Source organism: Halichoerus grypus, chromosome 6 (assembly GCF_964656455.1).
Source record: "Halichoerus grypus chromosome 6, mHalGry1.hap1.1, whole genome shotgun sequence".
Lineage (NCBI taxonomy): Eukaryota > Metazoa > Chordata > Mammalia > Carnivora > Phocidae > Halichoerus > Halichoerus grypus.
Genome location: NC_135717.1, coordinates 101,597,457 through 101,621,351, shown reverse-complemented (window position 1 = coordinate 101,621,351; position 23,895 = coordinate 101,597,457). Strand labels below are relative to the sequence as shown.

At 35.0% G+C, this 23,895-nt stretch overlaps 1 protein-coding gene across 11 annotated transcripts in view; it reads right to left on the bottom strand.

Annotated features, from left to right (window-relative positions):
- The window catches only part of CCDC91 (coiled-coil domain containing 91), a 360,167-nt gene that overhangs the window by 240,077 nt on the left and 96,195 nt on the right, over positions 1-23,895 (bottom strand). For 2 of the 11 annotated variants that reach the window (XM_078075823.1, XM_078075825.1), the window contains exon 3: positions 243-331. The exons of the other annotated variants lie outside the window; for them this stretch is intronic. In XM_078075823.1, the coding sequence (XP_077931949.1) occupies positions 243-261 (19 nt within the window). In that variant the 5' untranslated portion in view covers positions 262-331. The remainder of the gene's footprint in view (positions 1-242; positions 332-23,895) is intronic. 11 annotated transcript variants of the gene reach the window in all.

Sequence of the window (23,895 nt, the reverse complement as noted above, 5' to 3'; positions counted from 1 at the left end):
TTATTAGATTGTGATTAGGTTCAAATACAAAGGTCATGAAAAGAAAGCTGACTGCTAAGATGAAGTAAGACAAAAATACCGATAAGGGCAAAATAAAAAGATTATACGTATTATTACTATATTCTCAAATTTCTTTCTAAAAATTCAAATATATTTGAATTATGTGTTTTAAAGTTTAAGAAGAGTAAATCATTTTTAGCAGTAATCTATTTCTATGTTTTGGCTTTCTAAATTATAAAGACCTTTATTCCACATTGGCATCAGTAGCAACGTCAGCGAAGTTCTACCACAAATTCTGGAAGGCAGCTCACAATGGAAATTGCATTTTTCCCTAAAGAAAGACATTTATAAGGTCATTAGGTATTTAAAAACTAAGGAATATATCAATTTCTGATTGGCACCCTATGGGATCATTCAATTATCTCACATACACTATTATTATGTTGCAATACTGAGTTTTTAAGATACTATGTGCCATACTGGATAAGGTATTCTACCTTGTTCCACAGGCATTTCACTATTTTAACTAAAATACAGAAAACTGGAATTTCAATTCATGTTTGTACTTGATATATCTTTCCCAGAAATAATTTTTTTCTAATCTTCACTATTCTGTATGCTAACATATTTCTTTAAAATGTCAAAATAGTCTACTTCTAATTCTGAATTATAATTTATAATAAAAATATTCCTAATGAACTTTTAAAGGCATGAAAATAGTACTATTATACAGTAAGAGGGAATACAGCCTTGTAATTAACAGCATAGACTCTAGACCCATAGCGTCATACCAGGTGTAAAACGATCGGCAAGTTTAACTTCCCTTAGTTTCCTTGCCTGTAAAATTGGCATAGAGTTGCTGATGAGACTTAAATTGACTAAAATATGTAAAACATTTAGCACTGTGCTGATATCATTTTCATTATTACTTCAAAGATCATTAAAATTTGTTGGACAATTATGTTTATTTCTGGGCATAAAGGGTATGTGTGACTATGATCCTGGGTTCAAGAAACTCTTAAAAATACCATTCTGACCTGGGGTGCCTGGGTGGCTCAGTCAGTTGAGCATCTGCCTTTGGCTCGGGTCATGGTCCCACAGCATGCTGGGATCCAGCCCCACGGCAGGCTCCCTGCTCAGCGGGGATGCTTCTCCCTTTCCCTCTGCCCCTCTCCTTGCTTGTATGCTCTCTCTCTCTCTCTCTCTCTCTAATAAATAAATAAAAATCTTTTTAAAAATATCATTCTGATCTAATACCTGAACATTTTTAAATCTCTTTATATGTCACTCATATTTATAGCCATAATCTAAGACATCATATTGTCCCAAGTTAAATTCTCATCCTATAACATTAAATGGTCAAGTACATCAGAAGGAAAAGTAGGTAGAATAATGGAAGGGAGGGGATGTAGGAGGAAAGAAAGGAAAGCGATACATAAGGAAAGAGGAAGGGAGAGGTTGAGGGAGGAAAGTAGGAAAAGGGGGACCTCACACTTGGGACCGCAACCTCATATTTCCACCAGCTACTGCCACCCTATCACACTTTCCCTTTATAACCAAATTTCTTGTCTCCAAATGATTTGTTTCCATTTTTTTTCTTCCTCTCCTACCCCTCATCACTCCAGTGGACCCATCATTTAAGATATTAATTTTCCTTTCAGTTACTATTAATCAAATGAACACGTCTTACTTGATCATTCTTTCTTTAGTTCTCAGGAGCACTTGCTACTAGTGCCCCTCCTTGTTCCTGAACCTCCTCCTTTGGCACTTGCAATACCATTATCTCCTAGATTTCCTCCTAATAGTTTGACTATTTTGTCCTTGTTTTCTTTTCAGATTCTTTCTCCACTCAATCTTAAGTTTCATTGTTCCCAATGTCCACTTCCCAATATCCACATTATTACCACTTGGAAAATCCATTATTTAGATTATGACCTGTAAGCTAATGACACCTAAATTCACATCTCTAAGCACCAACCACGTGCAGACCTCCAGATCCATATGGTCAACTTTAACTACCAGACAGTTCCATTTAAGCTGTCTAGCAGGTATGTCAAACTTACCCATTATCTTACATAAAGCTGCTTTGCTTCATGTTTTCCATCTTAGTTAATAGTACCCCAAAGAACTATTTGCCAAGCCAGAAATTAAGTGCCAACCTCACTCCAGTCACACTGTGCTACTAACAGTTCTAATTATGCCATACAGTTCAATACCTCTATGACCTCACAATATACTGCCTAAGTAAAAGTCATAGGTGTGGAGTCAAAAATGGATTCAAATTTAAACAATAACAATTTACTCATCATGCAGACTTGGGCAAATTACATAAACCCCTCTAAGCCATTGTTTCTTCTTCTGAAAATGGGGAAATAATGTGTAGCTCAGAACAAAGCTATACAGCTTAACTCAGATGATGTATATAATCACTTCATTGTACCAGATAGGTACATGGTAAATATTCAGTAAATGGAAGTTGCCACTGAAATTATCATTTGTCAACATTCAAAACAAGCTTATCCAGGAATCTTTTCACCTGCTCCATTACCACCCAACCATAATATAATTTAAATGTCCCACTATCAACATATGACAGAATTTCTAAGAAATAACTATAATTAAAACATTATATATAATAATGGGATACAAATAAAGCAATGACTAGGAAAAAATCTATAGTCTTGAACACTTCAATCCATTTTTTAAAAATCAATGAATTAAATTCCCAGGTCATAAACTAAAAAGAAACAGTAAAGAAAATTTAAAAAGCACAATAAAGAAAACAAAGATAATGCAGACAGAAGTAGATTAAGAAGAAAAGTAAATCTAATTAATCTATCTAATTTCTAAAAAAAAAAATCCTGAATTTCTAAAAAGAATAAAAATAGTACTTAATTAATTAAAAATAAAAAAGGGGAAGTACAAATACACAAATTAAATGACAAGGGGAAAATAAAACAAAACAATTTTTTAGTAATAAAACTCCTTTGTAGACTTCTAAGTAAATTTGAAAAATCTAGATAAAATAAGCAATTTTCCACAGAAATACAGCTTATATAAGTTGTTCTGATTAGAGCTAAAACAAAACAAAACAAAACAAAACAAAAACACTCAAAAATAGAACAACTGGCTTTGGGAAAAAAGTTAGGCACCTACCCCACAGGTAAAGCACTCAAGAAAATTTCTACCAAAAACTCAAAGAATGGATAATCCAATGCTCTAAAATTGTTGCTGAACATTGAAAGTAAAGGAAAATGTCAAAATGTCATTAGCATTACATAACATTAACACAACACTGATAGCTAAGCTTGATAAAGACAGTACAAAAAGAATCATTAGAGATTTTTAGAGTATCACTTATAAATAATGACAAAGTTGTAAATAAAATATTAGTAAAAAAAATCCACTACCATACTGAGAGAATGACATGCAATGAACAAGTCAGATTTGTTCTAGTAATGCAAGGCTGGTTCACTATAAAGGAATTCATTAACAAAAATTTCCATATTAATATATTGGAAGAGAAAAATTATATGATTATTTCCAAGACTCTGCAAGTGCTTCTGACAAAAACTGAATACCCACATCTGTAAAAAACACTCAAGAAAACAGGAATTGATGGACACTTTCTTAACATGATATATAGGCCTTAGTCCTAAAGGCAGCTAAACAACTAAAGTTGTTTCCTATATGAATAGGAGCAAAACAAGGATGACTACTATCTCCATGCCACTGAACATTCCACTAAAGGCATGAGCCAAGGTGTTAAGACAAGAGAAATTAAATAGAAGCATAAAAATAGGAAAAGGAGGAAAACTATTTCATATCCCTACTAACTAGAACAATACATACATTCAGTAAAGTAGCAGGATATAAACTTAAACACAGCATACAGAAAATAGCATTTACTTGTAAAAACAATTAACCATTTAGAGTATATAATGGTACAGAAGAATACTATTTTCCATAGCAACAATGATAAAATAGTTACAAATTTAAGAGGAAATATGACAAAAACATTTAAAACACTTCTAAAAGACTCAAGGATAGACCTGACAAAGGAAAAGATCTCTTGAAGTTGGATAGGGAAACTAAACATCATAAAGATGTCAACCCTCCCTTAGTTAATTTATTAGTCCTAATATAATTCCAATAAAAGTATCAATAAGCTTTTTTATAAACAAACTAGACAAATGGACATTAAACATCACATGGAAAAGCAAAAATGCAAATATGGGCAGGAAAATACTAAAAATGAAAAAGTATAAGTAGAATACTACCCCCCTCATTATAATATACTAAATTAAACTATATTCAAACATACTACTGACCTTATTAAGACATACTGTATTTTAAATTATATTAGCACATATGATAAACCCTTTATAAATAAAACAGTGTATTTATTTGGTGCAGCAATAAACGGACCAGAAGAATATACCAGAAAGTCCAGAATAGACCCACGTATGTATGAAACTTAGATATATGATAAAAGTGGCATTTTAAATCACTAAGGCAAAGATGGGCTTATTAATAAACAGTGTGAGGACAACTGATAGCCATTTGGGAAAAGATGAAATTAGACTCATACTTCATATTATAGACAAAAAAATAAACTCTAAATTGATCAGAGATTCAAATACTTAAAAAATTAGACCACATCAGTATTAAAAGAAACTATGAGTGAGTTCCTCTTTACCCTGGGTGTAAGAAAGGGCTTTTTAACCATAACTTGATTCCAGACACAATAAAAAAAAATTAACAAATTTGACTATAGAATATATACAAACTTTTTGGGTACCAGAATTATCTTCAATAAAATTTTAAAAAGCTGATAAACCAAAAAATATGTAGAATATGTATCACAGGTAAGGGTTAATATTTCTAATATATAAAAAATGCTTAAAACTTAAAAGGAAAAAATTAGGAAAAAAACAGCCTATAGAATAATGGGCAAAAATGTAAACAGACAATTCACCAAAAAGAAAATATACAAACAGTCCTTAAATATATGAAGAGACACAGACATATGCACCTGCTCATTTGTCATAAACACAGGGAGAAGAAAACCAAAACCAGTGAGACTGGGTGAAAGACAGGTGGCATGAAGTGGAAAGACAGAAGAGAGAAATGGTGGAAATATCTTTTCTATGAGTGTAGTTTTTTAATATGGTTCTGATTTCTGGAACCATGTTAATGTTTCACATCCGCAATAAAATAAAAATAAAATCAACAAGCAGGGGAATAAGGGGACTGAATCCTAAAATAATATATAAAGGGTAATAAATGAACTAAACCATATTTCAAATGAATAATCTTATCACACCATAAAATGTGGGAGGGATAGGTGGGGAAAAGAACTAACCCAAGTTAGTTTGGGACACAGTATTTTGACTATATGTCCTCAGTGTAAGGAACAAAAAGAATGCTAAATAAATATTGAGAAGAGGAAGAGGAAGAAAAAAATAAGAGAATGAGGAGGAAGGAAAAAAGAATAAATATAAAGCAAATATGGTAACATGTAACATCTAAAGAAAATCGATGAAGGATATATGGGAATCATTTGTCCATTTCTTACAGCTTTTCTGTAAGTCAAAATAAAAAGGACAAAAGAGCAAAAAGGGGGGGAAAGAGAAATTATATAATAGAAAATACACAAGAGATCCAAAGTATTGCTCTTAAGCGAAAAAAATACCTAGTCTAAACAAAAGTCTTGTCTATGCAAAGTTGCTAAATAAAGACTCGGTATCACTAAAAACATGTATGGGAATACTCCTAGCAATACTGTTCATGATGGCAAATAAGTGACAACAGCCTAAATACCCACTAACAGTTGAACAGCTAAATGAGCTGTAGCATAATCATACACTGGAATATTTTACATCAGTGAACATAGAGAAACTATAGGTACATGCAACGAAATGGAGGACTCATAGAAATGTAAATTTGGGCAAAAAAAAGTAAATCGTAGGGAGTTCACACAGTATTAACCCATTTTTATAAGGCACATAAACAGGGCGCCTGGGTGGCTCAGTTGGTTAAGCGACTGCCTTCGGCTCAGGTCATGATCCTGGAGTCCCGGGATCGAGTCCCGCATCGGGCTCCCTGCTCGGCAGGGAGTCTGCTTCTCCCTCTGACCCTCCTCCCTCTCATGCTCTCTGTCTCTCATTCTCTCTCTCTCAAATAAATAAATAAAATCTTTAAAAAAAAAAAAATAACGCACATAAACAAAACTCTTTAGAGATATATACACATATACAATAAAACTGTATTTCACAAAAGTGAGGAAAACATAACTCAAAATTTAAGACGGTGGTTCCCTTTAGAAGAAAGCATATGAATAGGACAGAAGAAGAGTACTAGAATTGGTAATGTTCTAGTTCTTAAATTAAATGGCAGATTCATGAGTGTAATTTTCAAACATAACAAAAATAATTAACATATGCCTAAAAATTTAATTCTGAAGACTTCTTGTTTCAATGCCCTTCCTGGTTGTATTTCTCAACCCTCATGAGCTATATTAACCTACTGATCAAAACTTGCTCTAGGTAAGTAAGATAGGAAAAAACTCTAATTTAAACTAAAGATAAAGAGGGACCAACTAGTTTACTAAAACAAATTATGCTTTTATGAAAAGATGTCAAGAATCAGCAGCCACCAATAAACACAAGATTTGAAGGCATGAGCTTCTCCGGCATCCTGCTAATCTCAATACTTATTCCAGAAACAAGGAAAGCTGAACCTAAAATGCCTAGAATTTACATGTGCTTTCAACTATGAGGCATTTGTGGGATTTTCAGGAATTTGTTTAACTAGATAATATAAATGTTTACTGAATATATCATAATCCATGTCCTATTTAAAAAATAAAATGAGAAAACAAATGAGTTGTGTTGTGCAAAAAAAAAGAACATATAAATGTATTATTCTCTAAGTGGAAACTAGATATTTTCAGTTAAGCCTCTAAGTTTTTCACTACGCTAGAATTCACACATCTTCCCTACATTTTAGGTGACTATCCAATAACAATAATTTACCCTAAAAAAAGCCACATTGGTAAATACAATCCACGTATGCAGACCAAAATTATTATTCAACAATAACGATGGTACGCGTTTTATATATGCCTGCTTAACAAATGGGAATTTTTAAGCTTAATAGTAGAAAATTACAAATTCCAATGTGTAAAATATAATTATCTTCTCACCTAGACAAGAAAATATAACTCTTAAAGTTTCAAACTGCTACAGTATTCTTTGGTCTATTAAAAGTTGACTGGGGGGGTGCCGGGGTGGCTCAGATGGTTGGGCATCTGCCTTCAGCTCAAGTCATGATCTCTGGGTCCTGGGATAAAGCCCCATATTGGGCTCCTGGCTGGCTCGGCAGGGAGCCTGCTTCTCCCTCTGCCTCTCCCCCAGCTTGTGTGCTCTCTATCTCGCTCTCTCAAATGAATAAATAAAATCTTAAAAAAAAAAAAAAGCTGACTGGTATCAGGCTTCATGTCAAAAATCTTTATAAGATCAAGTGCACCCAACAGCCAAATTTTTTAAAGTAGAAATCTACAAAATTTTGTTTCTTTGGGTATTTTGTTTGCTTGCTTTTAAATCTTAAGCAAGAGTACAGACACAATTTGCTTCATTTCAAATGTGAAATCCTTGATTTTCTAAAACAGAGAATACAAGGTCAGCATACACTCTTTTATAGGTATAAAGCTAATCAAAAGTGCAATGAATGGCAGTTCTTCATCTTTCACTTTGTAACGGTAATCAGCAAAGTCAATGGCATTCATTTTTCATTGACAGACCTCATCTAAAACACAAAAAAGCCCACTATGTCAGAACACTGCATAAGCAAAGGAGGACCAAGTTTCCAAATAGTATGCAATTTTTTTCCAGTAATTTTGCCTGTGGTCAACTCTGTTTTGTTTACATAAGCATAATAACTCTTGTAAAGTCTAAACAAGAAACAGGTGTAAATACTCATGCACTTTTAACTACACCCAAAGAAACCTGTTAATCTCCGCCAATGCTTAATAATTCAAAAGGAAAACACCAATAAAATGATAAACGTTTTTACAACTTTTAACTTAAAAAATATTTTTGGACTTTAATTTTCATTCAGACATTCTTTTATCCAACCCAGGCCCCTCCTTTACACCATCTTTTCATCTCGCAGAGGCTGGTGATTACCTTTTACAAATTGTCATCTCACTGAAATCCTCTGATACCCTAATTTATTTTCAGGTCTATGTATGAACCCACTGCTTCTGGTTCAGGGCTCATTGCTGAGACTCTGAACTTCACTCATGTAAACGAATCACTCAGTTATGGAAAACAAAAATTATGCAAAAATTAAGGAAGATCTAAATGGTACATCTAAATATGAAGGTTTGTTAGCAAATATAAAATAAGTGGATAGGTTGGGTTTTTTTTAAGAGGCAGAAAACAGGATTAAAATCAGTGTTTAAAAAAGTATTGCCTCTATCCAAGAAGGTTCTCTCCAAGAAATGCCCCTTGATTTATTATTTAATGGACTGCAAGATATTACCAAGGATACCTAGGTTAGAGACTTAAGGAGAAAAATATAATAGCTTTAAAAAGGCTAAGATATGGGGCGCCTGGGTGGCTCAGACATTAAGCGTCTGCCTTCAGCTCAGGCCATGACCCCAGGGTACTGGGATTGAGTCCCACATCAGGCTCCCTGCTCAGCGGGAAGCCTGCTTCTCCCTCTCCCACTCCCCCTGCTTGTGTTCCCTCTCGCGCTGCCTCTCTCTCTGTCAAATAAATAAATAAAATCTTTAAAAAAATAAAAAATAAATAAATAAATAAAAAGGCTAAGATACAGGAACACAAGGAATAGGAATGGTTGTTTCCTTAATAAAAGAGAGATTACAAAATTGATTACATTTCTACCACTTTAGTTATTTTTAATTAGTCTCCAGAGTATCCTATAAATACAGGCTCCACCTCTCCTTGCCTCTTTGAGGAATAGTGTGGTGTGTTCCTAAGAGCTATTTTGGCAACACCATATACCACAAATTGTAATGAGCAATTTTTAGAATTATGCAGATGACTAAAAACTATGTTTTAATTTATAAAAGAGACAGAGATAGAATCTTTATATACAGAGATAGAATCCTCATAATCCATCACTAGAATGGTCAACACAAATTCATAACATATAAATAAAATTTTTTGAACAGAGATATTAAAAAATAATCTATTTAGATCCCCACTACTTCTTCATTATCATTGCAGGAAGAAAATCCCACAGCATCCAAGAAATAAATAAAAATAAAAACAGAAACACACTAATAAAATGCAAACAATTATCTAATGACTCTAATAACTTTGAAAAATATGGAAGAAATATCTCAGAACCATAAATATATCTTTAAGCCAAGTTACTATCTGAGATTTTTTTTTCTTTCAACTCGGGCTCACACAAGGTGACCAAACATAGGCAAATTCTAAACAATTTCCAAAGAGGAAGAAAAAAAAAAAATCACGACTTAAGTTAAAGCAATATGTTAAACTGATATGCTGAGGAAGTTTTTGGCTCCCCAGTCTATGGAAGCTGGGTCCTTAAGAGTTTCTTTTAGAAACCAAAAGCAAAGGCAACAAAAGCAAAAATAAACAAGTGAGACTAAACTATAAAGCTTCTGTACAGCAAAGAAAACCATCAACAAAATCACAAGACAACCTACCAAATGGGAGAAAATATTTGCAAATCATGTATCTGATAAGGGGTAATATCCAAAAAATATAAAGAACTCATATAACTGAACAGGGAAAAATCAAACAACCCGTTTTAAAAGGGACAGAGAATCTGAATATACATTTTCCCAAGGAAATATACAGCCGCCCAACAGACAGATGAAAGGTACTCAACATTACTAATCATATGGGAAATACAAATGAAAACCACAGTGATATATCACTTCATAACTTGAATAAGCAGTAATATTAGAATGGCTATTACCAAAAAGATAAGAAATAACAAGTGTTGGCAAGAATGAACAAAAGGGAACCCTTGGCACTGCTAGCAGGAATGTAAATTGATACACCTACTATGGAAAACAGTAGGGAGGTTCCCAAAAAAATTAAAAACAGAACTACCACATGATCCAGCAAATCCACTTCTGGGTATTTATCCAAAGAACACAAAATACTAACCTGAAAAGATATATGCACCCCCATGTTCACTGCAACATTATTCACAACAGCCAGGACATGGAAACAATCTAAGTGTCTGTCAATAGATGAAAGGATGAATGGATAAAGAAAATATGATGTGTGTGTGTGTGTGTGTGTGTGTGTGTGCGTACACATATAAGAGAATATTATCCACCCATAAAAGTGAAGGAAATCTTGCCTTTTGTGACAACATGGGTGAATCTTGAGGACATTATGCTAAGTAAAATAAATCAGACAGAGACAGTCAACACCGTATGATTTCACATGTATGTGAAAAGGAAAAGAAAGAAGTTAATAGATACAGAGAACAAATGGTGGCTGCCAGGGGTGGGGGGTAAGGTGAAAATGTACAAATTTCTAGTTCTAAAATGTAAGTCATAGGGATGCCATGTACAACACAGTGACTAATAAAACCAAACTGCACATTTGCAAGTTGCTAATAGGTCTTAAAAAATATTCACCATAAGTAAAAAAAATAAATAAATAAGTAATCATATATGAATGTTAACTAAATGAACTGTGGTGATCATTTTGCAATATTCAGTATTCAGGTATACCTCATTTTATCGAGCTTTGCTTTATTTCACTTTGCTGATACTGCATTTTGTACAAATTAAAGGTCCATGGCATCACTGAATCAAGCAAGTCTATGGGTGCAGCTTTCCAACAGCATTTGCTCATTTCATGTCTCTGTGATACATTTTAGTAATTCTCACAATGTTTAAACTTTTTCATTATTATATGTGTTATGGTCATCTGTGGTCAGTGATCTGCAGTGTTCCCAATGTAATTGCTTTGGGGCACCACAAATCACGCCCATATGACATAGCAAATTTAACCGATAAATGTTCTATGTTCTGACTGCTTCACCAACCGGCCATTCCCCCATCTCTCCCTCTACTCAGGCCTCCCTCTTCCCTAAGACACAACAATACTGAAATCAGTCCAGTTAATAACCCTACAATGGCCCCTAGGTGTTCAAGTGAAAGAAACAGTTGCACATCTCTCACCTTAAATAGAAAGCTAGAAGAAATTAAGCTTAGTCAGGAAGGCATGTCAAAAGCTGAGATAGTCTGAAAGCGAGGCATCTTGCACCAAATAATTAACCAAATTGTAAACGCAAAGAAAAATTTTCTTAAATTAAGTGTTACAGCAGTGAACACATGAGTGCTTTGAAAGCAAAACAGCCTTACTGCTGAAATGGGAAAAGTTTTAGTGGTCTCGGTAGAAGATCAAACCAATCAAAACATTCCCTTAAACCAGTCTAATCCAGAGTAGGGCCCTAACTCTTCAATTCTATGAAGGATGAGAGAATTAAAAAGCTGCAGAAGAAAAAAGTGTGAAGCTAGCAGAGGTTGGTGCATGAAGCTTCAGGAAAGAAGCCATTTCTATAACATAAAAGTGCAAGGTAAAGCTGCAAGTGTTGATGCAGAAGCTGAAGCAAGTTACCCAGAAGACTTGGTAAGATAATTAATGAAAGTGGCTACACTAAACAGCAGATTTTCATTGTAGATGAAACAGCCTTCTATTGAAAGAGGATGCCATCTGGGACTTTCATAGCTAGAGAAAAGTCCATAACAGGCTTCAAAACTTCAAAGGACAGGCTGACTCTCCTATGCGGGGCTAATGCAGCTGGTGACTTGAAGCCAATGCCCATTTACCATTCCAAAAATCCTAGGGCCCTTAAGAATTATGCTAAATCTACTCTCCCAGTACTCTAGTCTATCAATGAAACAACAAAGCCTAGATGACAGCACGTCTGTTTATTACATGGTTTACTGAATAGAGCCCACTGTGGAGACCTACTGCTCAGAAAAAAAGATTCCTTTCAAATATGACTGCTCATTGACAATGGACCTCGCCAGCCAAGAGCTCTGATAGACTTGTACAATGAGATACGTGTTGTATTCATGCCTGCCAACAACATCCGTTCTGCAGCCCATGGATCAAGGAGTAATTCTGACTTCCCAGTCTTATTATTTAAGAAATACATTGCATAAGACTATAGCTGCCATGGGTAGTGATTCCTCTGATGGATCTGGGCAGAGCTAATTGAAAACCTTGTGGAAAGGACTCACCATTCTAAATGCCATTAAAAATATTTGTGATTCATGGGAAGAGGTCAGAATATTAACATAAGAGTGTGGACAAAATTGATTCTAACCCTCATGGATGACTTTGAGGGGTTCAAGATTTCAGTGGAGGAAGTAACTGCAGGCCTGGTGGGAATAGTAAGAGAACTAGCACTAGAAGTGGAGCCTGAAGTTGTGACTGAATTGCTCCAATCTCATGATTAAACTTGAATGAATGAGGAGTTGTTTCTTATTGATGAGCACAGGAAATGTTTTTTTGAGATGGAATTTACTCCTGGTGAAATACTGTGAAAATTGTTGAAATGACAAGAAAGGATTTAGCATATTACATCAATTTAGCTGATAAAGCAGGGGTAGGGTCTGAAAGGATTGACTCCAAATCTGAAAAAAGTTCTTTAGGTAAAATGCTATCAAACAGCATCACATGCTACAAAGAATTGGTTCATGAAATGAAGAATCAATTGATGCAGCAAACTTTGTTATATTATTTTAAGAAATTGCCACAGCCATCCCAACCTTCAGCAACTAACACCCTGATCAGTGATCAGCCGTGAACACTGAGGCAAAACCCTCTACTAGCAAAATGATGACATATGACGAGCTGAAAGCTCAAATGATGGTCAGCAATTTTAGCAATAAAGATTTCTTAATTAAAGTATGTACATTTTTTTGGCACAATGCAAATGTACACTTAACAGAGTACAGTACAGTATAAACATAACTTTTATATGCACTGGCAAACCAAAAAATTCATTTGACTCTCTTTATTGCAATATCCACTTTACTGTGGTCTGGAACTGAACCCACTAATCTCCAAGGTGTGCTTGTATATAAATATCAAATTATTATGTTGAACACCTGAAACAAACATAATGTTAAATGCCAATTATACCTATACATACACAACTTTTTAAACTCCATTAGAAAATGATGAGATACTTAAGGGAAAAAAAGTGCTTGTGCTCTTTTTGGGACTCCTTGATTCACCTAATTCACTTACTCAAAATATAATTGTAGAGTTACCATTATAATCAAGACAGTGAAAGATCTGCAATCTTTTACATTAGAAAATTTACCCTGAGACTATCACATTAGTATTAAAATAATAGAAAATAAATAAATAAATCCTTATCTAGAGTACTTAGTGGTTAGCTATTATGGAAAGACCTCCCATTGTCTGCAGAGTTAGTCTCACTAGGGAGCATCCCAAATATCAAATGATTAAAGTAAAATACTAGTGTGCTACACATAAATGGTGCTTAATAAACCAATTTACTCTAGAGCACTTAGTTAAACATTTCTTGGAAATATTTTAAGTGTTAAATATTTTAAGTATAACATAAAAGGTACTACCCCAATTAAGGGTAAAATTTGACTCTCATAGAGATATAAAGGGAATACATGGGAAAGATTTTATTCTATTCATACAATAGGAGAACCAGGCAAATGTTATAATCAGTCGAAGGAAAAGTCAAAATAGCACAAATTTATGCTGAGTAAGGAATGTTAAAATGAATTGCAATGGAAGTGAAATTGGTTTTTTTCCCAAAGGAGAACAGGAAGTCAGTCAAAATTCTACTAGACATCACAGAATTTACATATCCATCAGTTACCTACAACACATAAAGAGCTGTAAAATGTAAAATAGCTGAAGGTCAGTAAACAGGGCTAGAATCAGATAACCCTGAAACCTCTGCTCTGTGTTCAAAATGCATAGTGTTATTTGAAAACCCTTTTCTCCCTATATAACCAAACAGAACAACTCAAATTTCTGTTAAGCTAAGTGAAATGAAGCAAGGGGAGAGAACCACCACTGACTGAGTATAGAGCTTGCACCAGACATTATAAAAATATCTTGTGTGTGTCAACCAGTTTATCCTTACCAAAACTACCATTTATCGATGAAGAATCTAAGATTCAAGGTTTATCTCTTATGTCCAAGATCTCACAGCTAGATCAGAATACATGTCTGTCTGACTCCAAAGCTCACACTCTTCTTTCCACAATGATTAAAAATTAATAATAAAAAATAAAATCATATTTGTGTGTGTGTTTGTGTGTGTTTAGGATGTAAACCAACAATGAGAAATACAAGACAAGGAACAAAATACAGACCATCTAATAGTAAAAACATAAAGTTAAAAAGGGAGATGAAAACTTAAGAATTTTATAAAACTAATGTTCTCAATGAAGTGTATATTTAAATGATACCAACAGCAGAAGTCACTGTTCTGTTACTAAAAGCCCAAAAAGAAAGAAAAACATGCCTGACTAGCACATATACAGTAATTTAACAACGCCAATTAAAAGAATAAAATAAAACCAGCAGTTCTCAAATTCTTAGTCATATTCTACTCCCAAGAGAAAACAAAACTAATGAAGTAAAACAAACTAGTTTAAAGTTCACATCCGCCTGTCTAGTTAATCAAATGGCAAAGGAAATGTAGTTAGAGTATGGGAATATTAGCGAAATGCATGTCACAATTATTTCTTCTTTCTTCTCTTTCTTTAAGCTTTCAATGTAAAGCTTGCCACAATTTCCATTCTCTTTAAGCTATGGAGATTATTTTCGATTCTCTCTTTCTTCTGTGTACTTTTTTTTCTTCAACTGCAGATTTCCTCTCTTATTCTCTGAAAGAGCTACGATCCTCACTATTTTCTTCCTATATGCCCATGATGCTCGTTATAAATCTTTTTATAATGTATGTTAATACTTTTTTGACTTAATCATCATGTCTTAAAATTAATATATTTTTCTTTTCCTGTTTTCTAAATCATAAAACAGAAATATCAACAAAGTTTCACAGCAACATATTGACAGGTATCAGTAGATCACAAACATAATTCCCATTTGCCAGAAGCTAACTCAGCCTCCTAAACTGAAGTAAACAGCCCCATAATAACTTCAGAGTTTTCACAAAATGAGTATCATTGTATACAAATGGAACTGTTTCCTTTAGAATTCTGGGGTATTTTGTCCACATTTAGGTCTAAAGCACCTATACTACCCAAATAGCATGCTATATATAAGTGGTCCATCAAAGTTAGCCAACATCTACATGGCTATGTATATAAAACATGTATGTGGCTTTTATAAACTTTATAGTCGTAACAGTTTTCAACAACAGCAAGCAGACCAGCCTACTTTTTTATCAACTGATGAAAATACTATTCTTAAAAAAAAAAAAAAAAAAAAAAAACTTAGCATGCCAACATACTCTTAAAGCTAGATAACTAAAGCCATATACCATCAACCCAAAGTGGGGACTCAAAAGCAAAATTTGAGCCTACTACATATAAACCTCTTACTCTGCCAGATGTCATTATATCCCCTTTTCCAACAAGTTAAATGCAATAGCAGCTATTAGACACCTAAATTCTCAGATTTTCCTCCAAGAAATTGTATATACCTAAATCCAGAAAAAAATATGTAGTTTAAAGATTATTATTATATTCATTAAAATTGATGAACCATAAAGCTGAAATAAAGTAAAAACGGTTTACATCTCAAAGTTAAAATAAAAAAGAGGGATATGCCTTCACCTAAGGAATGTGTCACAAAGAATCCAATGAAGTGCCAAAGTATACCTATTAGTAAGCATAAAAGACTTAAACAAAAAATGAAAATTTTAATAAGAAATACAAATGCTGAAAAACCACATACTTAAAAAAAACTCATGAAATTGGTGTGAAGCCTTACAAATTGTTCATTTAAGGGAAATATCAATCTAAGATTTAGAATATTCAGTATTTGGGCCTGAGTAGCTCAGTTGATTAAGCGTCTGACTCTTGATTTCAGCTCAGGTCATGATCTCAGGGCTGTGAGATCAAGCCCAGCGTCAGGCTCCATGCTGGGTATGGAGTCTGATAAAGATTCTCTCTTTCCCTTCCCTCTGCACAAACCCCCTAAAAAAAAAAAAAAAAAATGCAGTATTTAACTCACCAAAAATAGTGACAGTTAACTGCAATGTGATCTTACATCTATAATTAACAAAAAATAAAACACAATTGTCTTACATTGACTTGATAAAAGCTTATTTTATTGTCTACGAAAGGTATAATTTAGAAAAAGAAAAGCTTTATTTTATTTTCTATATAACTAGAAATATTTTATTGTCTAATACAATTTAGAAAAGGAAAAAAACCTTTGAGATAATACGTGCACAATACTTTGAATATATATTTATTCCTCTCAGTGTTTCCTTTAAGGAAACTCAAGCCACTCAAGAGAAAGCATGGAATCGCAAAGAAAAATTGAGCTTTAAGAACTACATTCACATCCCAGTTCTACTCTTAAGAGCTCATACCATTGGGCCTTGATTTCCTTATTTAGAAAATGAACAAACAACACTATGTTCCTCCAAAAAAAAAAAAAGTATGATAATCAAATAAGATAATGACTGGGGAATTGCTTTAAAAACTAAAGTTACCAAGAAGAATCATCACTTAAGTGATCAAAATATATAGACATACAAAGTCTCCTAAGTAAAAGAGAACCATTCCAAAGGCAGAAAGACTGAAATATAAAATTTTAATTCATCCAGTAATATATTTAAATAAATAATACAAACAACCAGAAAGAAGACTGGCTGATCAGCCAGAGAAGCTTAAATAAAAGGAAAGATATGCAGACAAATTCTGGCAGAGTTCATCTAAGTATTATCCAGGGAAAAGGACATGTAAGCCAACATTTTAAATTATTCCACTCCTCTTGGCAAATCCATTTCTATAACGTGAAAGAAACATGCTATTTCACTGTAAGTCATTAAACTCAATTTATTTAACTCCCTTTATTCTAATTCCATGTTCACCACACACCTTTTGATTGTAATGTGGTTAACCATTTCTTCTGCTATAAGCAGAGAACCCATTCTCTGGCAGAGAAGTTTCTCATTGTAAATTAATAAATTGACATTCTGGTTCTATGTTTAAGTAAGCTTAGTCTTTCTCTGAGAGATGAATCTGCTCTCAATATATTGATAAATATACATTCTAATATGAAAATACGTATTTGTATATATAGTCTGCAAGGACCAGTTCCCACCTTTCTTTTTTTTTTTTATTATGTTATGTTAATCACCATACATCATTAGTTTTTGATGTAGTGTTCCACTGTTTGTGCATAAAACCCAGTGCTCCATGCAGTACGTGCCCTCTTTAATACCCATCACCAGGCTAACCCATCCCCCACCCCCCTCGCCTCTAAAACCCTGTTTGTTTCTCAGAGTCCATAGTCTCTCATGGTTCGTCCTTTCAACACAGACAAATTCAACAAGAAAATAACTGCCCATCTTTAAGGCCTGTTTGAAGAAAGTGTGCCAAAATTCCCACCTTGTTACAACATCCCAATGCCTATAACCAAGACAGCATACAGAAGAAAGTTTACATTTTACAGTTAATGAAAATGAAAAACTCCAAGTGGTTTGCCTAAATTATCCTGCTAAATAGTAACAGATTAAGACCACAGTGGACCTTTCCTCATCCTAATAGCAGTTCTTTCCCTACCTCCATCACATAATACCATTTGGGAGAATATTCCATGAATCTTTTCAAGTTTATGAAAAGAGTTATGTTTCAGAGATTAAAAATTTTGCTTCACTAGAGGCTATTTACAGGAAGAAATAGTTAATATTTGCTATTTCACAGGGAGCAGTGCAAAGCTCAGGCAAATAAAAAAAAAACACATTATTTCAGAGTAAATAACGTACTTTTATTTAATCCTCATTGTTGACCATGTAAAACAGTGTGCTACTTTCATCCCAGCATACACAAGTCACAAAAACTAAGTGAAGCCTGGCCATGTTTGCGGGGATGAAGAAAAACTGACTGAAATCACTATTTCTATAGACAGACATTAAGTACAAAAAGGTATAATCACAAAGGGTAAAAGCAGGGAGTGTTAAAAAAATCCAGAAAACCTAATTTGTATCAAGGCATCCTCCAAAGCTATCTGGGTGAGGTATATTTTTATCAAGTAAACAAAGTTTATTAGTATTCCACATATAGCAACAAATATGTGCTTAGAAAATACCCTAAAACACCCAAAATTTTGGGAGAAATGCCTACCTCAGAAATAAATTTGCTACCACAAAAAAAAAAAAAAAAAAAAAGAAAAGGTTTGGGATAAGACATCTATTAGCCAATTTAAGGCTGTGAAGTGAGATGACCTATGAATTAAAGGGTTAGGTATGTTGAGAATAGGCTGTGGTGGGCAAGGGCAGAAGATATGATCTATTTAGCATGGTTTAAACCAGTCAAGAGATAATGGTGACTCAAACCAGGATGGTAAGTGTGGAAGCTCTAAAAAGTGACAAAACACTGTATGTATTTTGAAAGGATAATAACAAGATTCCCTGATGGACTGGATGTAGCATATAAGATGAAAAAGAAGAATCAAGAATGACTCCAACATTTTGATTAAGTGAATGAAAGGATGCAGTTGTCAACAACGAAAATGGGAAAGGCTACTGGTGGAAAAAGTTAGGGGCGAAAAGGAGGAGCTCAGATCTGGACTTTGCAATAGCTAAAGAAAGTCTTATTTCCACCTGGACACTTGGACTCTTAAAACTACCTTGGACCATAAGGGGCATCAGATTCATTTATAATATAAAGGATAGAAACACAGCATAAAACAATGTCAAAAGTTTCTCTTTCACAAGAAAAGTTCTAACAGCAATAAAAGAGCTTAGTCTCTTCCCTCAACCCAAGTCCCAGCTCATGTGCAAGTAGACAAGATCCTTGCAGGTGACCGTGAGGCCCATCTTGGCTTAGAAGACAGCTACAAGCCCCATATGAGTCAGTATCTCTTAAAACAATCTATGGACATTGCTACCAAGGTCTCCAACAGACATGTTTAGTTATAAGAATTAACATACCAGGAAAGTCCAAAACTATGCCTTCCAACCAAGTATATACAGCTCATTCACAGAGTTCCTAGAGAAGACATAATTTATTTATCAGGGTCATTTTTTATCCATGAGCACTACTGCCTGGTAACAAGGATGACATTCCACTTCATCATGTTTCCGGGGGTTAGAAAACCAGAAAGTATAACCCAAAAGATGTATCTTTTGAGAAGGATATGTTAATTTAGAATGTCTAAGAGACATCCGAGTGAAAATAGTGGGCAACCTATAGATTATATGAATCTGAAGAGGCTAGAGACTTACATTAACAATAGTAATCTTGGGAAGAAACAAACGATTGAAACAATAACATGCAGCTTGACTACTTCTAAAAAAAAAGAAGAGATTATCAAAATGTGCCTCTAAAAATGTCTCGAGGCACCTGGGGGGCTCAGTAGGTTAATTTTCCGACTCTTGGTTTTGGCTCAGGTCATGATCTCAGGGTTGTGAGATAGAGCCCCACCTCAGGCTCTGTGCTCAACCAAGAGTCAGCTGCCCCTCTCCCTCTGCACCCCCCAAAATAAATAAATAAATCTTTTAAATAAATAAAGTGTCCCCACCCAGTATACAACAAAGTTTATTGTACCCTGCAGAGATATATCATTGCCAATAAACAAACATTAATTTTCATGAAACAATGTGCCATCTACATTTTTTTTTTGATTATGTAGCCCCTATTTTTCAAGATTCACCATCTGTTTATCCTTTCACATTCAGTGTTTGTAACCCCAGATGATTACTCTCATGTGTCATTAATAACATGTATTTTACATATTTTTTTTAAATTTTTTTTTGTTATGTTAATCTCCATACATTACATCATTAGTTTTAGATATAGTGTTCCATGATTCATTGTTTGTGCATAACACCCAGTGCTCCATGCAGAACGTGCCCTCCCCAATACCCATCACCAGGCTAACCCATCCTCCCACCCCCCTCCCCTCTAGAACCCTCAGTTTGTTTTTCAGAGTCCATCGTCTCTCATGGTTCTTCGCCCCCTCCGATTTCCCCCCCTTCATTCTTCCCCTCCTGCTACATTCTTCTTCTTCTTTTTTTCTTTAACATATATTGCATTATTTGTTTCAGAGGTACAGATCTGAGATTCAACAGTCTTGCACAGTTCACAGCGCTTACCAGAGCACATACCCTCTCCAGTGTCCATCACCCAGTCACCCCATCCCTCCCACCCTACCCCCCACTCCAGCAACCCTCAGTTTGTTTCCTGAGATTAAGAATTCCTCATATCGGTGAGGTCATATGATACATGTCTTTCTCTGTTTGACTTATTTCACTCAGCATAATACCCTCCAGTTCCATCCACGTCGTTGCAAATGGCAAGATCTCATTCCTTTTGATGGCTGCATAATATTCCATTGTATATATATACCACATCTTCTTTATCCATTCATCTGTCGATGGACATCTTGGCTCTTTCCACAGTTTGGCTATTGTGGACATTGCTGCTATAAACATCGGGATGCACGTACCCTTTCAGATCCCTACTTTTGTATCTTTGGGGTAAATACCCAGTAGTGCAATTGCTGGGTCATAGGGTAGCTTTATTTTCAACTTTTTGAGGAACCTCCATACTGTTTTCCAGAGTGGCTGCACCAGCTTGCATTCCCACCAACAGTGTAGGAGGGTTCCCCTTTCTCCGCATCCCCGCCAACATCTGTCATTTCCTGCCTTGTTAATTTTAGCCATTCTGACTGGTGTGAGGTGGTATCTCATTGAGGTTTTGATTTGGATTTCCCTGATGCCGAGCGATATTGAAAACTTTTTCATGTGTCTGTTGGCCATTTGGATGTGTTCTTTGGAAAAATGTCTGTTCATGTCTTCTGCCCATTTCTTGATTGGATTCTTTGTTCTTTGGGTGTTGAGTTTGATGAGTTCTTTATAGATTTTGGATACTAGCCCTTTATCTGCTATGTCATTTGCAAATATCTTCTCCCATTCTGTCAGTTGTCTTTTGGTTTTGTTCACTGTTTCCTTTGCTGTGCAAAAGCTTTTTATCTTGATGAAGTCCCAATAGTTCATTTTTGCCCTTGCTTCCCTTGCCTTTGGCGATGTTTCCAGGAAGAAGTTGCTACGGCTGAGGTCGAAGAGGTTGCTGCCTGTGTTCTCCTTTAGGATTTTGATGGACTCCTGTCTCACATTGAGGTCTTTCAACCATTTGGAGTCTATTTTTGTGTGTGGTGTAAGGAAATGGTCCAGTTTCATTCTTCTGCATGTGGCTGTCCAATTTTCCCAACACCATTTGTTGAAGAGACTGTCTTTTTTCCATTGGACATTCTTTCCTGCTTTGTCAAAGATTAGTTGACCATAGAGTTGAGGGTCCATTTCTGGGCTCTCTATTCTGTTCCATTGATCTATGTGCCTGTTTTTGTGCCAGTACCATACTGTCTTGATGATGACAGCTTTGTAGTAGAGCTGGAAGTCCGGAATTGTGATGCTGCCAGCTTTGCTTTTCTTTTTCAACATTCCTCTGGCTATGCGGGGTCTTTTCTGGTTCCATACAAATTTTAGGATTATTTGTTCCATTTCTTTGAAAAAAGTGGATGGTATTTTGATGGGGATTGCATTGAATGTGTAGATTGCTCTAGGTAGCATGGACATCTTCACAATATTTGTTCTTCCAATCCATGAGCATGGAACGTTTTTCCATTTCTTTGTGTCTTCCTCAATTTCTTTCATGAATATTCTATATTTTTCTGAGTACAGATCCTTTGCCTCTTTGGTTAGATTTATTCCTAGGTATCTTATGGTTTTGGGTGCAATTGTAAATGGGATCGACTCCTTAATTTCTCTTTCTTCTGACTTGTTGTTGGTGTATAGGAATGCCACTGACTTCTGTGCATTGATTTTATATCCTGCCACTTTACTGAATTCCTGTATGAGTTCTAGCAGTTTTGGGGTGGAGTCTTTGGGATTTTCCACATAAAGTATCATATCATCTGCAAAGAGTGAGAGTTTGACTTCTTCTTTGCCGATTTGGATGCCTTTGATTTCTTTTTGTTGTCTGATTGCTGTGGCTAGGACTTCCAATACTATGTTGAATAGCAGTGGTGATAGTGGACATCCCTGCCGCGTTCCTGACCTTAGGGGGAAAGCTCTCAGTTTTTCCCCATTGAGAATGATATTCGCTGTAGGCTTTTCATAGATGGCTTTTATGATATTGAGGTATGTACCCTCTATGCCTATACTCTGAACAGTTTTGATCAAGAAAGGATGCTGTACTTTGTCCAATGCTTTTTCTGCATCTATTGAGAGGATCATATGATTCTTGTTCTTTCTTTTGTTAATGTATTGTATCACGTTGATTGATTTGCGGATGTTGAACCAACCTTGCAGCCCAGGGATAAACCCCACTTGGTCGTGGTGAATAATCCTTTTAATGTACCGTTGGATCCTATTGGCTAGTATTTTGGTGAGAATTTTTGCATACATATTCATCAGGGATATTGGTCTGTAATTCTCCTTTTTGATGGGGTCTTTGTCTGGTTTTGGGATCAAGGTAATGCTGGCCTCATAAAATGAGTTTGGAAGTTTTCCTTCCATTTCTATTTTTTGGAACAGTTTCAGAAGAATAGGTATTAATTCTTCTTTAAATGTTTGGTAGAATTCCCCTGGGAAGCCATCTGGCCCTGGGCTTTTGTGTTTTGGGAGATTTTTGATGACTGCTTCAATTTCCTTAGTGGTTATAGGTCTGTTCAGGTTTTCTATTTCTTCCTGGTTCAGTTTTGGTAGTTGATACATCTCTAGGAATGCATCCATTTCTTCCAGGTTATCTAATTTGCTGGCATAGAGTTGCTCATAATATGTTCTTATAATTGTTTGTATTTCTTTGGTGTTGGTTGTGATTTCTCCTCTTTCATTCATGATTTTGTTGATTTGGGTCATTTCTCTTTTCTTTTTGATAAGTCTGGCCAGGGGTTTATCAATCTTGTTAATTCTTTCAAAGAACCAGCTCCTCGTTTCGTTGATCTGTTCTACTGTTCTTTTGGTTTCTATTTCATTGATTTCTGCTCTGATCTTTATTATTTCTCTTCTCCTGCTGGGTTTAGGCTTTATTTGCTGTTCTTTCTCCAGCTCCTTTAGGTGTAGGATTAGGTTGTGTATTTGAGACCTTTCTTGTTTCTTGAGAAAGGCTTGTATTGCTATATACTTTCCTCTTAGGACTGCCTTTGCTGTATCCCAAAGATTTTGAATAGTTATGTTTTCATTTTCATTGGTTTCCATGAATTTTTTTAATTCTTCTTTAATTTCCTGGTTGACCCATTCATTCTTCAGTAGGATGCTCTTTAGCCTCCATGTATTTGAGTTCTTTCCGACTTTCCTCTTGTGATTGAGTTCTAGTTTCAAAGCACTGTGGTCTGAAAATATGCAGGGAATGATCCCAATCTTTTGGTACCGGTTGAGACGTCATTTATGACCTAGGATGTGATCGATTCTGGAGAATGTTCCATGGGCACTAGAGAAGAATGTGTATTCCTTTGCTTTGGGATGGAATGTTCTGAATATGCCTGTGAAGTCCATTTGGTCCAGTGTGTCATTTAAAGTCTTTATTTCCTTGTTAATCTTTTGCTTAGACGATCTGTCCATTTCAGTGAGGGAGGTGTTAAAGTCCCCCACTATTATTGTATTGTTGTTGATGTGTTTCTTTGCTTTTGTTATCAATTGCCTTATATAATTGGCTGCTCC